Raw genomic sequence first — 14824 nt, forward strand, 5'->3', positions numbered from 1 at the left:
ACAACAAAACCCGCCAACTACTAGCCCTAAACAATGGCTTCTCGTGGGGTTCTCCATGGGAAAAATGGTGTTTGGGGGGTAAAATGTGTGTTATTTTGGCAAGGTTGCCTGCTAAAATTCGCACTTATGGGTCTATATATCACATAATAGTCGCTTCAACCCTTGGATTCCATGTCAACAGACCCTTGTTGACATTTGACAATGCGTCATTGCTCTGATTGGTTTGCTCCATTGGGCTGCGATTATGAGGCGTGTTTCAACCGAACCAGGAAAGACATCAATTGGATGTCTTTCAATTGGATGAAAGATTGATGTCTTTCCTGGTTCGGTTGAAACACGCCTCATAATCACAGCCCAATGGAGCGGTTTCAGACTCATATTCTGACTAGAATTGAGTATGACCACGTCAGGCTAGAAACTCCTACAAAGGCATATGCAATAAAACTAGCTACAAAAATAACCGCATCCAGGCCTTTATAGTGCTCATTTTTCACTCCACTTAATATTGAGGTAAATGACAGTAGTTTTTTAATGGCAAAAGAGGGTTTGTTTTACTTTTAATTAACACAAAACACAAAAGTGTTTTACTTTTAATTTATTTAGTCAAAATAGTACATTACTTTAATATCTGCATTGTACCTGTGAAAATGAAATCATGGAAATAATTATCGACTTGTTGGTATTAGACAGAATCTCTAATTAAACTTACGACTTGGCCATATCATACAGCGGGCGCAATACGACGGCAGTCGCGGCGCAAGTGTTTTTTTTTGTGCTAATTTCAGCCCAACGCAGTTATCATTTTCACTTTGCGTTGTTTAAATAACAAATACATTTGACCCCATCTGTTTGCCCATCACAGGCGTGTTGGTCTGACCAACAAAACCAACCTGCTCTACATTCATCCACAGGGAGGTGCAGCAGCACACAATTTATTTTTTAATTATAAATAAAAGGATTCCTCTTTCCCCATGCAAATTATACCATGTAAATAGCGAATCCTCCATGGTGGCGCAACTGGCTTTTAAAGGGAACGGGAGATGAGACTCTGATTGGTTTAATTCACGTTATGCCCTAAACACACCCATGGCTCAATAAGAGACTAGGTACAACCCTTTTGGACCATGCGCCTCGCGCGCAGACCATCTAAACAGATTGTTAAAATCATAGACAGTAAAGGAAATGGACAGAGCTATCCCATTGACTTCTACGGCGTTAAGTGATGTCAGTATAGGGGCACTCACTTCCTGATGGCTGAGTGAACTGCGCAGGCTCAGACTGAGCTTGACGACGTAGATGTGACGTGAGCCTCCTGTCTGACAGCTGTAGGTCTTCTAGTAGTTGTGGAAAGTGAAATCTGAATCCAGTTGTTTAAATATTTTCTCCCGTTGCTTTTGGCTCACTATGGGCTTCTCTCTATTCTTCTCCCTTGACTTTATCAGACTTTATGTCTCCACGTCCCCCCGACTGTCTCATAGACAGTAAAAGATTGCCTGCGAGCGTCTCCTCAGGTCTATACGGTAATTTCTCAACTGTGCGACAGAGTCGCGTTGGTTATGACGCAATAGTTAGCCTATTTTTACAAAAACAGCTTCTGCGGGGCGATAGTGTAAGATACAAAGTAACGGAGCCTTTTATGCATTGTCGTGTTTCTTTAGAAATAAACAATGGACAAATTGAGTCTTTAAACGCCTCTGATGTAAAGTTTTTCACTGTCAAAGTGACTCAAAAATGAATGGGAGTCAATGGGATGCTAACAGCAGGCTTGGTTAGCAATGGCAGCCCCTATGGGTGGAACGCTTTCCGAGTGCTAGATTACCCCCTTGGTTAAAATAGGGCCCTTGGACTGAAACATTAGCATTAGCATGTCCACCGTTTAGTTTGAAAAACTGCTGTCCTTAAAGGCAAACAGTCCACAGAGGAGAAAAACACTGGCATCACCTGTATTATTCTGATAGGTCAGTGAACAAAATGCCAAAAGCAATGTTTGGAGAGAAAGCACAAAATATTGATGATTCAGTATTGTGAAGACTAGCCCCCTTTCTCAGGTTACAGTAACAGGAAGTCCTTTTATGATTGTGTAAGTGAACAGAATAAGAGCTTTCCAGAGTGCCGCCACAGCTTCTGAAATCAAGCTTCTGAAGGCAGACATGAACAAAAAGTACAATAAATCAAGGAAATCCTACATCAGCCCTCGTTAGCATGTTCCCCACTGTCCTGAGATACATCACTATAGAGGCAATACAGATCTAGAAAGCCAAAGACTAAGCCAATGTCAAATCTGGTCCCTACAAAACAAACCCTCTAACGCAGTTATCTAAACCAAATAAACTATAAAGAAATTATACAAACAGAGCAGAGGAGTTTTTCCAGAGTTTCTGATTATGAAACCTGGGGAAAAAACCTCTCACCCCTCTCCTCCCACCATTTTTGCAGCAATTCTGAATTGTGCACGCTGCACGTCTGCCAAGTAGAACTTAAACTCTCATCAAGCTTTGCCACGTAGACACTGGCTGCCTGAGTCCAGCATGTCTCTGCTGGAATTCAATGAGAGCCGCAGCTTCTCATACGCACACACGCGCTCCAGCTGATGTCGCCAAAGACCTGCTCGCTCAAGACACAGAGATTCACTTACAGATATATTGTCCTGTTATTTTTAGTACCGGCTTGGGCATATACACACTTTCACAATCCAATACAACATCAAGCCTACTGCCACATGTGTAACCTTTCCACTCGAGTTAAAGCTGAATATTGTGTTCTGATAAACAGACGCACTCCTAAGGGTTAGGACTGATTTATGGCTTTCATTTGATGTGTAAGAAAAGAAACTGGTGTGTTGAAACAATCGCCTGAAATGTAAGAGAAAATGCTTTTCAAGTCTACAAATGAGAAGGTATTTTTGATCAAATAAATGCATCCATGATTCAAAAACAACATTTTAACAACCCTACATTTTTGAAAAGTAGGGATGAATTTTTGGACAGAGATTATTTGAAAAAAAGAAAGAAAAAAAAGTACATATCTACCTGAATTCAAACTAGTTGATAAAAAGCCAAAAAGAAAGGTATAGTGCTTACACTTTGGAGGAGAGAGTCTGAGTCAGCCGATAATAATAAAAAGTAAAAAAGTAAAACACAAAAGCAACTTAGGCCTATTACTTCCATAAAAAGTAATTATGTAAATATAATTAGTTACAGTCAGTTCACCTATTAGAGGTCGGCCGTTTAATCACGGTTCTCGACAAAAATTCATTCTGAGTTTTTGCTGTGTTGCATTCGTTGCTGAAGTGGATGAGAAGGGTCCGCTGTCATTACAGTACTAGAGGGGCCTCTAGAGGCGAAATAAAAACCATCGCTGACGCCTCATGGTGTTTGTTTTGACACGTAAGGCTGCATGGGACACTTCAGATACTGATTTAAAATATAGAGAGTGAAACAGTATATACAGTCCCTGACAAAAGTCTTGTCGCTTATCTATTTTCTAGAAATACCTGATATTAACCTGACTTTTAATTAATCAATTGGTGTTAGAAATAGCTCATATGAAAAGCTAAAACCCTCCCAAATGATGTTTAATGCACTGAAATAAATAATTTTCACAGAAGAAATATTTATCATTTAATCAAGACAGAAAGGTCAAATTTTGGCAAGACAAAAGTTTTGTCGCCTATACAGAAATGTAACAAATGTACTGCAAATACAAATATATGTCAGCAAATTAAGTTGTGGTGCTGTGAGATCCAAATTTAATATCTTGTATGACTTCCATGAGCTTGAAGGACTGCATCCATGCGGTTTGGCAAGGATTCATACAATTTATTGATGAAGTCATCAGGAATAGCTAAGAAAGCAGTCTTGCATGCCTCCCAGAGTTCATCAATATTCTTTGGTTTCATCTTCCATGTGTCCTCTTTCATCCTACCCCATATATGCTCAATGATGTTCATGTTTGGTGACTGGGCTGGCCAATCCTGGAGCATCTTGATCTTCTTCGCCTGAGGAACTTTGATGTGGAGATGGAAGTATGCGATGGAGCACCGTCCTGCTGCAGAATTTGGCCTCTTTTATGGTTGGGAATATAAGAGGTAGCTAAGATTTCTTGGTATTTTGCAGATCTCGCACACCCCCATACTGGATGTAACCCCAGACCATGATTTTTCCGCCACCAAACTTCAGTTTTCCGGGTGAATCTCGGATCCATTCAGGCTTCAGTAGGTCTCCTGCAATATTTGCGGCGACTGTGGTGTAATTCAACTGAAGATTCATCTGAAAATCCACCTTCTGCCACTTTTCCAGCGTCCATCCATTTAGCAGGCTGTGCTAAATACATAGACGGTTTTTCAATTGTCTTTTGTTTAGTGCTGGCTTCTGGGCACTGATTCGACCATGGAGGCCATTTCGAGACAGAATCCGACAAACTGTTCTGGTTGACACAGGGACTTCAGGTGACCAGGTCTCGTGGAGCTCTGCTGCAGTGGAAAATGGGCTGGCCTTGGATTTTCGAGCCAACAAACGGTCCTCTCGAGCAGTTGTCTTGCGGGGTCTGCCTGACCTGGGCTTGTCAAAAACGTCTCCAGTCTCTTCAAATCTTTTTTTTATCCTCTGTACTTGATGCTGAGACACTTTGAAGGTGTCTGCCACATCAGCAGTGGATCTGATCTTCAGCCTCTTGATAATCAAAACTTTAGTCTCAGGGTGAATCTTAGGCATGTTTGCAGAGGTCTAACTGCAGTTGATGTGAAGGTCTAGCGTACTGGGGTTCTTTTTATACACACTTGAGACCTAATTGATCCATTATTAGTCACAGGGGAAGCTCATATGACAAGGTGACAACACTTATGTCTTTGCAAAAATTGACTCAATGGGCTTCACCAAGCTGTGAATATTAGAATACTTTTTGAAAGTTTAGTTTTTCACTGAAACATTATCACAAAAGCTGGTGGGATTAAAATGAGCCATTTCTTGTAAAAAAATCTTGATTAGAAATATATTTCAGCGGCACTTTAGGTCAATTTGTACACAAGCGACAAGACTTTTGTCAGGGACTGTATCCAGTACACTACAATACAAGTTTTAATATCATTATAAAGTAATTCATTTGTTGACTAGATGCTCCATTAGTACAGAAAGAAGAGAAGGCTAGTATGTTTGCTGTTGAGGCTGAGAGGACGCTAACATTTGTACCTCAAACGGTTAAAACAAATGTCCGACCCAAATGTTTAATATTGATTATTTTTTTAACCATCTATTTGCATTAGTTTATATCCTGGTCAGTTTAATGCATTCGTTATATAGCAACATTTCTATTTAAAACTGACGTGAGAAGCAAATAGCATGTTCAAGCAGCCGAGAGAAAAAAAAATTGATCGTCACTGTAATACATATTTGGATTAGATATTCATTTAGCAAATAAAGCAAGAGAGTATACATACAATATACATATATGTCTAAATTCAAGGCTATGGCCTTAACAATAGCCATTTCTAATGAATGTTTGGATTTATTAAATGGTAACAGCTTACAATAAGTCAATTTGTAACATTAATTAAGGTTAATAAAAAGATTGGTCATCAGTTTTAAATTGTCAACATTTACTAATACGATTTAAAACATTTAACATTTTAAAGTTGTATCTCTTAACATTAGGTAATGCACTATAAACTGACATGTATGATCAAGGTATAGTTAATATATGAACATTTCTATGTTCATGGTTCAGTACTGTTTTTTAAATTCTTATTAAAATTCAGCACTATTTTATGTGTTATTTATGTTTTCATGCAGTATCCATTAAAATAAAACTATCCGTTATTAGGATAGGGCCAACCTAGTAAAAATCCACTATCGGTCGACCTCTAGTACCTATGATGTAAACTAACCATAAAAGACTTGAAAATAGTTCTAATTGTAATAGCTAAGTCCACACTACAAACATAACAATATTTGACTTTAAATATATTTAAACATTTTCGCCCATTAGCATAAATGGCAATAACGTTTTCATTCTTGATGTGAATGGGCCTTTACTTTTTATGATGCTCCCTTAATGCAACATTGTAATGTCGCTTTTAAAAGTAAAATAAATGTAAATTGCTTTTTAAATGTAACATGATTATAGTGCTAATCCTGTCAAATAGTCAAGGCAGGGTACGTTTATGCAGCACTGCAGTTAAGCAATTCATGCAGCCCTCTGAAACAACAAGGCTGAGAAGAAAAATGAAAACGCGAAGGGACTGTGACACATGTCGAGCCTCTCCATATCCCCCGGCTGAACTCGACCGCTCAAACTCAAAGTGACATGTGAATCCTTTTTAGAGAACTTTATGACTTTATCCAGTCACTCTGCCGCTCCTCTTCTCACACGTCTCACACGGGATGCTGAGAGAGACAAAGATGGGGGTGGAGGGGTACGTACAGCCTATGACTCAGCCCTTGAGAACTTTCTTTACTTCAAAAGCAAAAAAATTCCGTCATTATTTACTCACCCAAATTATAATTTTTCTTCAATCATGCCAAATACGTTATATTACCCGGTTCATGTTTGGGTCAGTGTGAGCGGGCCACTGCTATATCAATTTTTTTGTTTTGTTTATAAATCGTGCACATATGTTTTTATGCCTTGTAAACTTGAACACGGACATTTAATGGCAAATTCTTGTTATCAACTTTTTAAACAGCTGGTTTATATCAAAGACTTTATATACTTTATATAAGTGCAGTCCGATTTCTCTCCGAATAGTAGAAAGTGCAACACCCCAATAAGCCCTGCCTTAAACGAAAGAGCCAATCGTTGGTAAGCTAAGTCACCGTGTCACTGCAGCTGCTGTTAGAAGCTCCGGTTGCCATAGAAACAGGCTGTGCTCAGAGACGCAAGCGTAAGGCCCGTTCACACCAAGGACGATAACAATAAAGATGACAATAACGATATACTTCTAAATATTGTTCTCAATATTAAAGTATAGCAGAGTTCGCACCACAGCTATAACAATACGATAAAGATGGAATCACTTTCAGAGCGATTTTATACAGCTGATGAACGATAAAAACATTGTCAGCCAATCCGAATCCTGCTGTAACGAGCTTGAGAATTTAAAGCTGCAGACAAGCACACGCTCAGAATAAACGGAACGATATCGTCAGCTGGTTTGGATGCTAATATACTTTTCTTCATAGTTATCTTTATAGTTATTAGCCACGTTTACATGCACACTTTTTTTTCATTCCGATTAAAATAATTCGGATTGAAAGATTTAGTGGACTGTTTACATGATACGTTACCTAAACCGATCTGGTGCTTACATGTGCTGGCTTTCAATCGCAATAATTTTGTGACATGCAGTTTGTCTGCCACATCAAGTGGGTCGCACACCGGATGCGAAGCGAAGCGCAGCGCGCACCACGTCTCTAAAATTCAAACATATTGTTTTCAATGAGTGTAAGCACACCAGCGGCAGCATTCGGTGCCTGTCCACCAGGGCCGTGCACAGGGGGGTGGCCCGGTGGCTAGAGCCACTGCCCCTTTGCCCTCATCGGCTAAGGTGCCCCTCTTGCCCCCTTCCCTCCCTCACCCTCAGAGGATTTCCATAAAAGCGTTCGGTTCCGCTAAAAATCCACTAGTTCCGCTAACCCTTTCCGTGTTTTCCCGCTCGCTCCGCGCACCATCGCTCAAAGTCTGCGGCTGTCTGCTCTCTGTGGAGACGGCTGTTCCAGAATGTCGTCGCATTAACAGGTATTACCAACTACAATCCACAACGTTGAATTGTTTCAACAGTGCAAACATGGATTCAAAGCTCCAGCATGCCACTCCTGTAAAAAAGAATTTCCGATTATAATCAATTTTACGAGTTAATAGGCTACTAGTATCTATAGCCTAACATACTTTATATTTATGATATTTTATTTAGACCATATTAATCGTATACACAATTTTAAAAAAGGTAATACAGGCTATTATAAATATACATGAGTTGTATCAGGGTAGCCTACAATGGGGCTAAAGCACACCCTAAGAAAAATGTGCTCATTTTTCAAAAAAGTCCATAGTTGTGCAAAAAAGCAACGTTTGCAGTATTTTCTGTTTATTTTGATTAATAAAATATTTAATTATTGTTCAGTAAATATTAAAATGTTAATATAAAAATATATTTTAAAATACAGAAACAAATGTTTAGCCTAAGTAAATAATCTGAAAACATTGAATGAATGAGATTCTATAATAATTTTATAAAGTTTCTTTCTGTAACAACTAAATATATGTGTATTATATGATTATTATCATATATTTTATTATAAATATGATGTTGCCTCTAAGATGGACACCCAAATTATGATATTTACCAGCTGAATCTTAACCATGTCATGTCAACAAATGGAAGTCAGTCAGCTGTTTATTATCATGTTAAATATGCCTTTTACCCCAAATACCATACTTTTATATATTCTGTTATTAAAAATATGTTGCGTATGATTTACATAAATCATAAACAAGACCTTTGTCTCAAAATATATTCAATTTTAGTGATTCTCATTTGCTACTTAAATCTCCAATAAAAAATGTAAATAGAAAAGATATCAAATTAGCCCAAATTCAACTTTTTGTAAGAATAATTAGAACAACAGAAATTGAATTAGCACTAAAGTCTAACAATTGTATTTACAGTATGATTGTAAAAGGCTTGTTATTCATTTTCTATATTAAGATGATACTCAGTCCCCTTATAGTGCCCCTTTTTTTTGGTTTGGGCCACTGCCCCTCAAAATATCTGTGCACGGCCCTGCAACTCAGGAAGTTCAAGTTGGAGGAAGTTGTTCAAAATCCTGCTGCGCCACGAGCGCCATTTCAAGACTTTATATTAAATTTATATTTAATATAAATTGATCAAATCTGATCAATATACTGATTTTGCCCTGTGCTACAAGATACACCCACCGTGCAGCTCTTCTATCAGAAGTCATCCAGAATTGAGCTTGCGCGTATATAATGTGCGAGTCCGGCGTGAGATCCTGCGACGCGGTGCTGAGCTTCAGTCCGGTGTGTGAACCGCTTCCATCAGAAATGTCGACGCTTTCCTCTCCTGCAGCTGGAATGCGTTCACGGATGCAATTTCAACTCTCAACGACCACCAGGACTTATACGGTTTTATAAAAGCTATTTATTTGTTGTAAAGTGTAATAATCATCTCCGAAGAATAAATTCTTCTGTCAGGCGAAGTTGAAGTAAAATGTGCCTAGACAAACGCTGTCAAGATGAGAGGGTCTAGCCAGGCTATGTCTGTGTCATTATGCCAACATTATCTTCATAACTTACATATAACTTAATAAAAAGTTTAACGTTATCCCTCAGAAAAATTAACTTTCCTCTCTTGTCAGCATTATAGCCTGTGTGTGAGCGCGGCGTGCGGTCAGTGGTGAAGGCGCGTGCTGTGTATCACGTCATATAAGGACGCACACTCAAAAGTAATCGGGTCAGGTCGTTTACATGGTGAATTTTTTCGTTTGATCGGTTCATGAAAAGGTTTATCCCACCTCTCTCACACCGATTACAATTTCATTCGGTTTGAGCATTTTTATTCCGATTGAGGTGTTTATATGGAGCATTTTCATTCGGATTTGACTTTTAAACCGATTACAGTGCTCCATGTAAACGCACCTAATTGTCCTTGGTGTGAACGGGCCTTTAGAACTGTGCATGAGCATTCACTTTGTCTAGGTTGAAAAATGCTGTTTTTTTGCCATGATTCAAGCATTTAGAAACAACATTTATGAGACAGTTGTTGTCAGATTTCCTTGGTGATTTAAAATATGAAATTGAATCTACAGTTTTGAAGAATTTTTTGTTTCCACATTCAAAGCGATAGGAGCTGCACTTGCATGCCCGAGAGGCATTTCAAAGACGGCCGCCAAGTGAAATGACTTGTCTTAAAGGGACTTTGATAATATAGAGGTTTTTTCTTTTGAGTCTTGATAGCATCAGTAGCTTATTCCATCCCAGAGTTGCACATTTAACTTATGCAGCAAATTAGAATATCGCATAAAACTTTTGCAAATAAAGAATTGTTTCCATCCAGTCAGCTGAAGAGGACAAAATCATCCCTTCTTGATAAACTGCCGATAAATATCACTAAGAAAAATGGAAGTTATTGCAGCAGATGAAGTAGACATTATTATATTACTCCTCAGAGCGCACAGATGAAATGCGATAAACATGGTCATGTTAACTTGCTTTAAGGTGGATGCCTGTTTGAGAAAGCATTCGTGTAAGACAGTTCTGGGAGGTAATTATACTGAACCACTATGATGACAGACTTTGCTTAGGGATTTCAGAATGACCAAAACAGTGTTTCAGATGTTGTGCGACGAGATCAGACTGCTGGTTGGTTCAGTTATGCTATCCCATCCTAAAGTCACATGTCTTTTTTGATGAGGAATTAATTCAGTAAATGTGTTTCCATCGTAGTTTATGCGCATGTTTTCTTATCGGATAAAAACTATTATCTGATTCAAGTGAGCACATATGTTTTTTATACACATTTTTAGAATTTATATTGGCGGTTTCATCCAGCGTTTTTATGCAATATCCCAAAATGCACATAAACATAGGTGGATGGAAACTAGAAATGTATGACGTTTTCAGTATAATTATAACTATCATGTATAGTGTATATATACAGTATATAACCTGTAGTAGATTTGGTTTATTCTAGTATCTTTTCTGGCAGGAATTTAGTTTATTTAAACAAAAACCTCTCAGCAACTGAGGAGGAAGGAGGGGCACAGTGAGCTTTTAAAGTTAATTCAAATGAATGCACATTCAAATTAATGTATTTATAATCCTTTTATGGTGGGCTCAGGGAAAATTCTGGTAAAAAAAAGAAATCTGAACTACCCCAGACAGCAACAGTGTCGGCCCAGATCAGGGCCACATCTGGTACATGTGGAATCCACATGTGGAGACACCATGTTGCTGTCTGAAACTGGGCTGACCTGGGTTTACCGCTGAGCCCTGCTAACTTATCAAGTCTTCCTTGGCCAACCAGTTTCATCAGAAAAACAAAGCCAGACTAACACCAAACCGCCATAAACCAGCATTGAAATTCACGTTGAGTCAACATCAGGAAATTGAACCTCAGCATCCCTCCCTAGTCATCAGCATGCATGTAAAGGACTCGCTGCAGCGCTCCATGGCGAGCTGGTGTCATAAAGGTGATCTGACCTCTGGAGTGAAAGTCAGCAGGCTGATTGACGGCCGGCTTCTTGATGTCAGAGGAGCGGTAGACGATGTGATGACGCCCGGGTCCTCCTTCCTCCTCTCCTGTCATGTCGCTTCCTCTCTCCAGTGGCTCGATGAAAAACTCCTCTTGACCTGCACGGATCATCCCCGCCTGATAGGTTTGAGGGAGAGAAAGAGAGAAAGAGAGGCAGAGATTAGGTTTTTCAAAGGCAGGTACGGCACAAAGCTCGCACGTCAAGTCCATTAAGCGAATCAGCTATAAGGGCTATTTCTGTAAGCCTGCTATATCATGTTTTCATCAGCTTTAGAAGAAACCCTCGGGCAACCTGATCTCTGAATCAATCAATCCTCCTTCTGCTTCTAACTCGGGCCCCGACTATCTCTAAAACTCTGTGACATTGCCTGTCATATAAGCAAAAACAAACTCTCGCTAATGTTTCCGAACAATTTAGGGGGCAAACACGAGATGGTCTTGTTTGTGCAGTTAAAGATGACGGTGAGAATAGTCTATGAGGGCAAAGAGGAAAATCCAAACCGCGAGTGAAGATCAATATGAATCCCTCTGCCAGAGCGAACAAACTCACTGACAGACACACTTGACAGCTCATGTTCCGTTCTCACCGTGTCTAGTTGAGATTCGTTGGCTTTGAGCGACGAGCCGCGTCCACTGCCAGGGGTGCTGAGAACGTAATGAGAGCAAGAGAGAGAGAGTCTACAAGGCTTTAGACACACAGAGCTAATCGATTGTAGGACACGTCGCGGTCCCTACGACTTATTGGCTTTTCCCTGCCAGAGCGCAGGGTCTTTTCCCTTTGCTTCCATAGCAAATTAGACAGCCCAAACGAGAGCACGTATTGAATGGCAATGTTAGACCTCTTCTCTGATATGGTGGAATATCAAATTTGAACTTCAAGCAAGGCTGTTAAAGTCACGCCGGAGCCCCCTCGGTCATCACAATACCGGAACCCGGCAGAGCGCAGGCCGCTGAGCTAGTCGTTTAGCTTGGTCTCCCAGGAAATATTACACAGCGAGTGGTCCCGCCACCTCCCTCACTCCCTCCTGCATCCCCTGAGGGTTCATTACGAAGGAAATGCCCGTGCGCTGCATAAATCGACACCACTGCATGAAGGGCTGCCGTTGCACGAGGTCTACACTGACTAAAAGTGCTGATGTAAAAACAAAATAGACTCACAAATACTTCTGTCCTCTCCCAAAATCCACTCAAAACAGTGTGTTGTCTCTATTCCAAATGGGAATGACAGTGTCACCGGAAGTTAAACAAGATTTTCTTTTCTTAATGACATGAATGCGTCTACGTGCATTTGGGAAAAATTTAGCAATTCATAGTATAATGCAGGTCTGCATAACATAACAGGCTACTGATTTGCTACACACTGCAAAGTGAGTATTTTTGCCTCGTTTACCAATAAAAATATGAAACATCTGTAAAACAATATCTATTTGCACAAGATATTAAGACTTTTTAAAAGGTTAGTTCACCCAAAAATGAAATTGATGTCATTAATGACTCACCCTAATGTCGTTCCACACCCGTAAGAACTCCGTTCATCTTCGGGACACAGTTTAAGATATTTAAATTTAGTCCGAGAGCGTATGCAATAGGGCTGTAACGATATGCGATATGAAATCGAAATCGCAATACGCAGGTCCACGAACCTGTATCGCGATGTGAGAAGGCAGAATCGCGACACACCCCTTCCAACTCCCAGAATTATCCTTCCTGTCCAGGTCCAACTTTTAAGTCAGCATTATGGCAACATTTCAGCTACCCGGTGGAGAACAAGGATGGCAATCGTGTAGTTGACAAGACCCACACAATTTGCCGTAAGTGTTTCAAGAAGCTTCCCCAACCGGCTGGCAACGTGGTGTGAGTGTGGCGTTTCTGTTGCCTGTCATCCGCGGGGCGGCTGCGTGGCGTTTTCTCTTTCTTTGCACACCAGAAGCGTGTCTGACGCGGCGCTTCTGTTGGTATTGATGTACAGGAGGCCCTATACTTCATGTTAAATATATATTGCCTATTGGTACCGCAAAGAAAACGTCGGCAGTAGCCTATTGACCATACAGATATATGGTATTGACGGCAAAATAGGCTACAGAATACTGTACAGAATAAAACTGTTTTGTCCCCCCCATATCGAGGTTTGTATCGTACCGTGGGTCAAAAATCGTGATACGAACCGAATCGTGGGTTTGGTGTATCGTTACAGCCCTAGTATGCAAGTGTATGCACACTATACCGTCCATGTCCAGAAAGGGAATAAAAACATCATCAAAGTAGTCCATATGTGACATCAGTTGGTTAATTAGAATCTCTTGAAGCATCAGTTCAATAAGCTAATTCATGGCCGTTTGAATCTTTATTTGAGGATTGAAAACAAACACGAAAGAGAAGACTGATGCTGAATAAAGTCGTCGTTTTTGTTATTTTTAGACCAAAATGTATTTTCGATGCTTCAAGTGATTCTAATTAACCAACTGATGTCACATATGGACTATTTTGATGATGTTTTTACTCCCTTTCTGGACATAGTGTGCATAGACTGCATACGCTCTCGAACTAGATATAAAATATCTTAATACTGTGTTCTGAAGATGAACGGAAGTCTTACGGGTGTGGAGCGACATTAGGGTGAGTCATTAATGACATAAATTGCATTTTTGGGTGAACTAACCCTTTAAAAAGTCTTAATATCTTGTGCAAATAGATACTGTTTTTAGACAGATTTAAATCCAAGCAGTGCATTTTATTTTTATTTTTTTGGGCTGGGCAGTGTATTTCAAGGGTTTCACCTCTTGGTAAATTTTTTAATTAAAAGTAATTTCTGTCATCTTTGTTGTCAAATGTATCATCTTGTGAGAGTGTATTTAAAAAGCTACATTTTCACAATGTGGATGAAAAGCCAAAACATAGAGAAAAAGATGCGACAAAGAGTAACATCCCTTTCAGAGAGATAGTTTTAGTGAAACAAATGTATCCAAATTAGAGTAAATGTAGCCATATATTATCAGTCCGATGGACCCTTCCTGTTTAAAGGTGCACTATGTAGTATTCTTGCAGTAAAATATCCAAAAAACACTAGGCCAGTGTTATATATTTTGTTCAGTTGAGTACTTACAATATCCCAAATGTTTCCAACTATTTGTAAATTGTGAGAAATATGCTATTTTAACCAAAGAGCCGGGGCGTCTGAGGGAGTCACCTGTCAGTTGCGTCATATCTGCGTAACCCTCTGCAGAAACGCTTTACTCTTAGTGCAACAAGTTTCACAGTAGCCGCCGAGCGAACGCAAGTAACGCCATAACATCATTTTCAACACACTCAAATGTATCTAATATGATAAACAGAGCTGCGTTACCTCATACATGAGTGGAAAAGCAGAAATAGCACCGGTGCCCGGAGATTTTGTACTGTCATAATAAAAGTCCCGCTGCTCGCGACTTGTGAGGCGTGTGTTGTTCATCCCATTAACAATCGCTCCAGCTGCCTTGCTCAGCTCCTCAACACTCGGTCCTGCTCTGCTTCATACTACAGTAACGTTAATAAACGCATGCATCAACATGGCTTCTGGCA

General features: G+C 39.8%; 1 protein-coding gene across 2 annotated transcripts in view; it reads right to left on the reverse strand.

The window, feature by feature from the left end:
• adamts2a (ADAM metallopeptidase with thrombospondin type 1 motif, 2a) overlaps nt 1–14824 on the reverse strand; it is a 92436-nt gene that overhangs the window by 47415 nt on the left and 30197 nt on the right. For both annotated transcript variants that reach the window (XM_067423504.1, XM_067423505.1), the window contains one exon: nt 11215–11383. In XM_067423504.1, coding sequence (XP_067279605.1) covers nt 11215–11383 — 169 coding nt within the window. The remainder of the gene's footprint in view (nt 1–11214; nt 11384–14824) is intronic.

The sequence above is a fragment of the Pseudorasbora parva genome, chromosome 18, assembly GCF_024679245.1.
Source record: "Pseudorasbora parva isolate DD20220531a chromosome 18, ASM2467924v1, whole genome shotgun sequence".
NCBI lineage: Eukaryota > Metazoa > Chordata > Actinopteri > Cypriniformes > Gobionidae > Pseudorasbora > Pseudorasbora parva.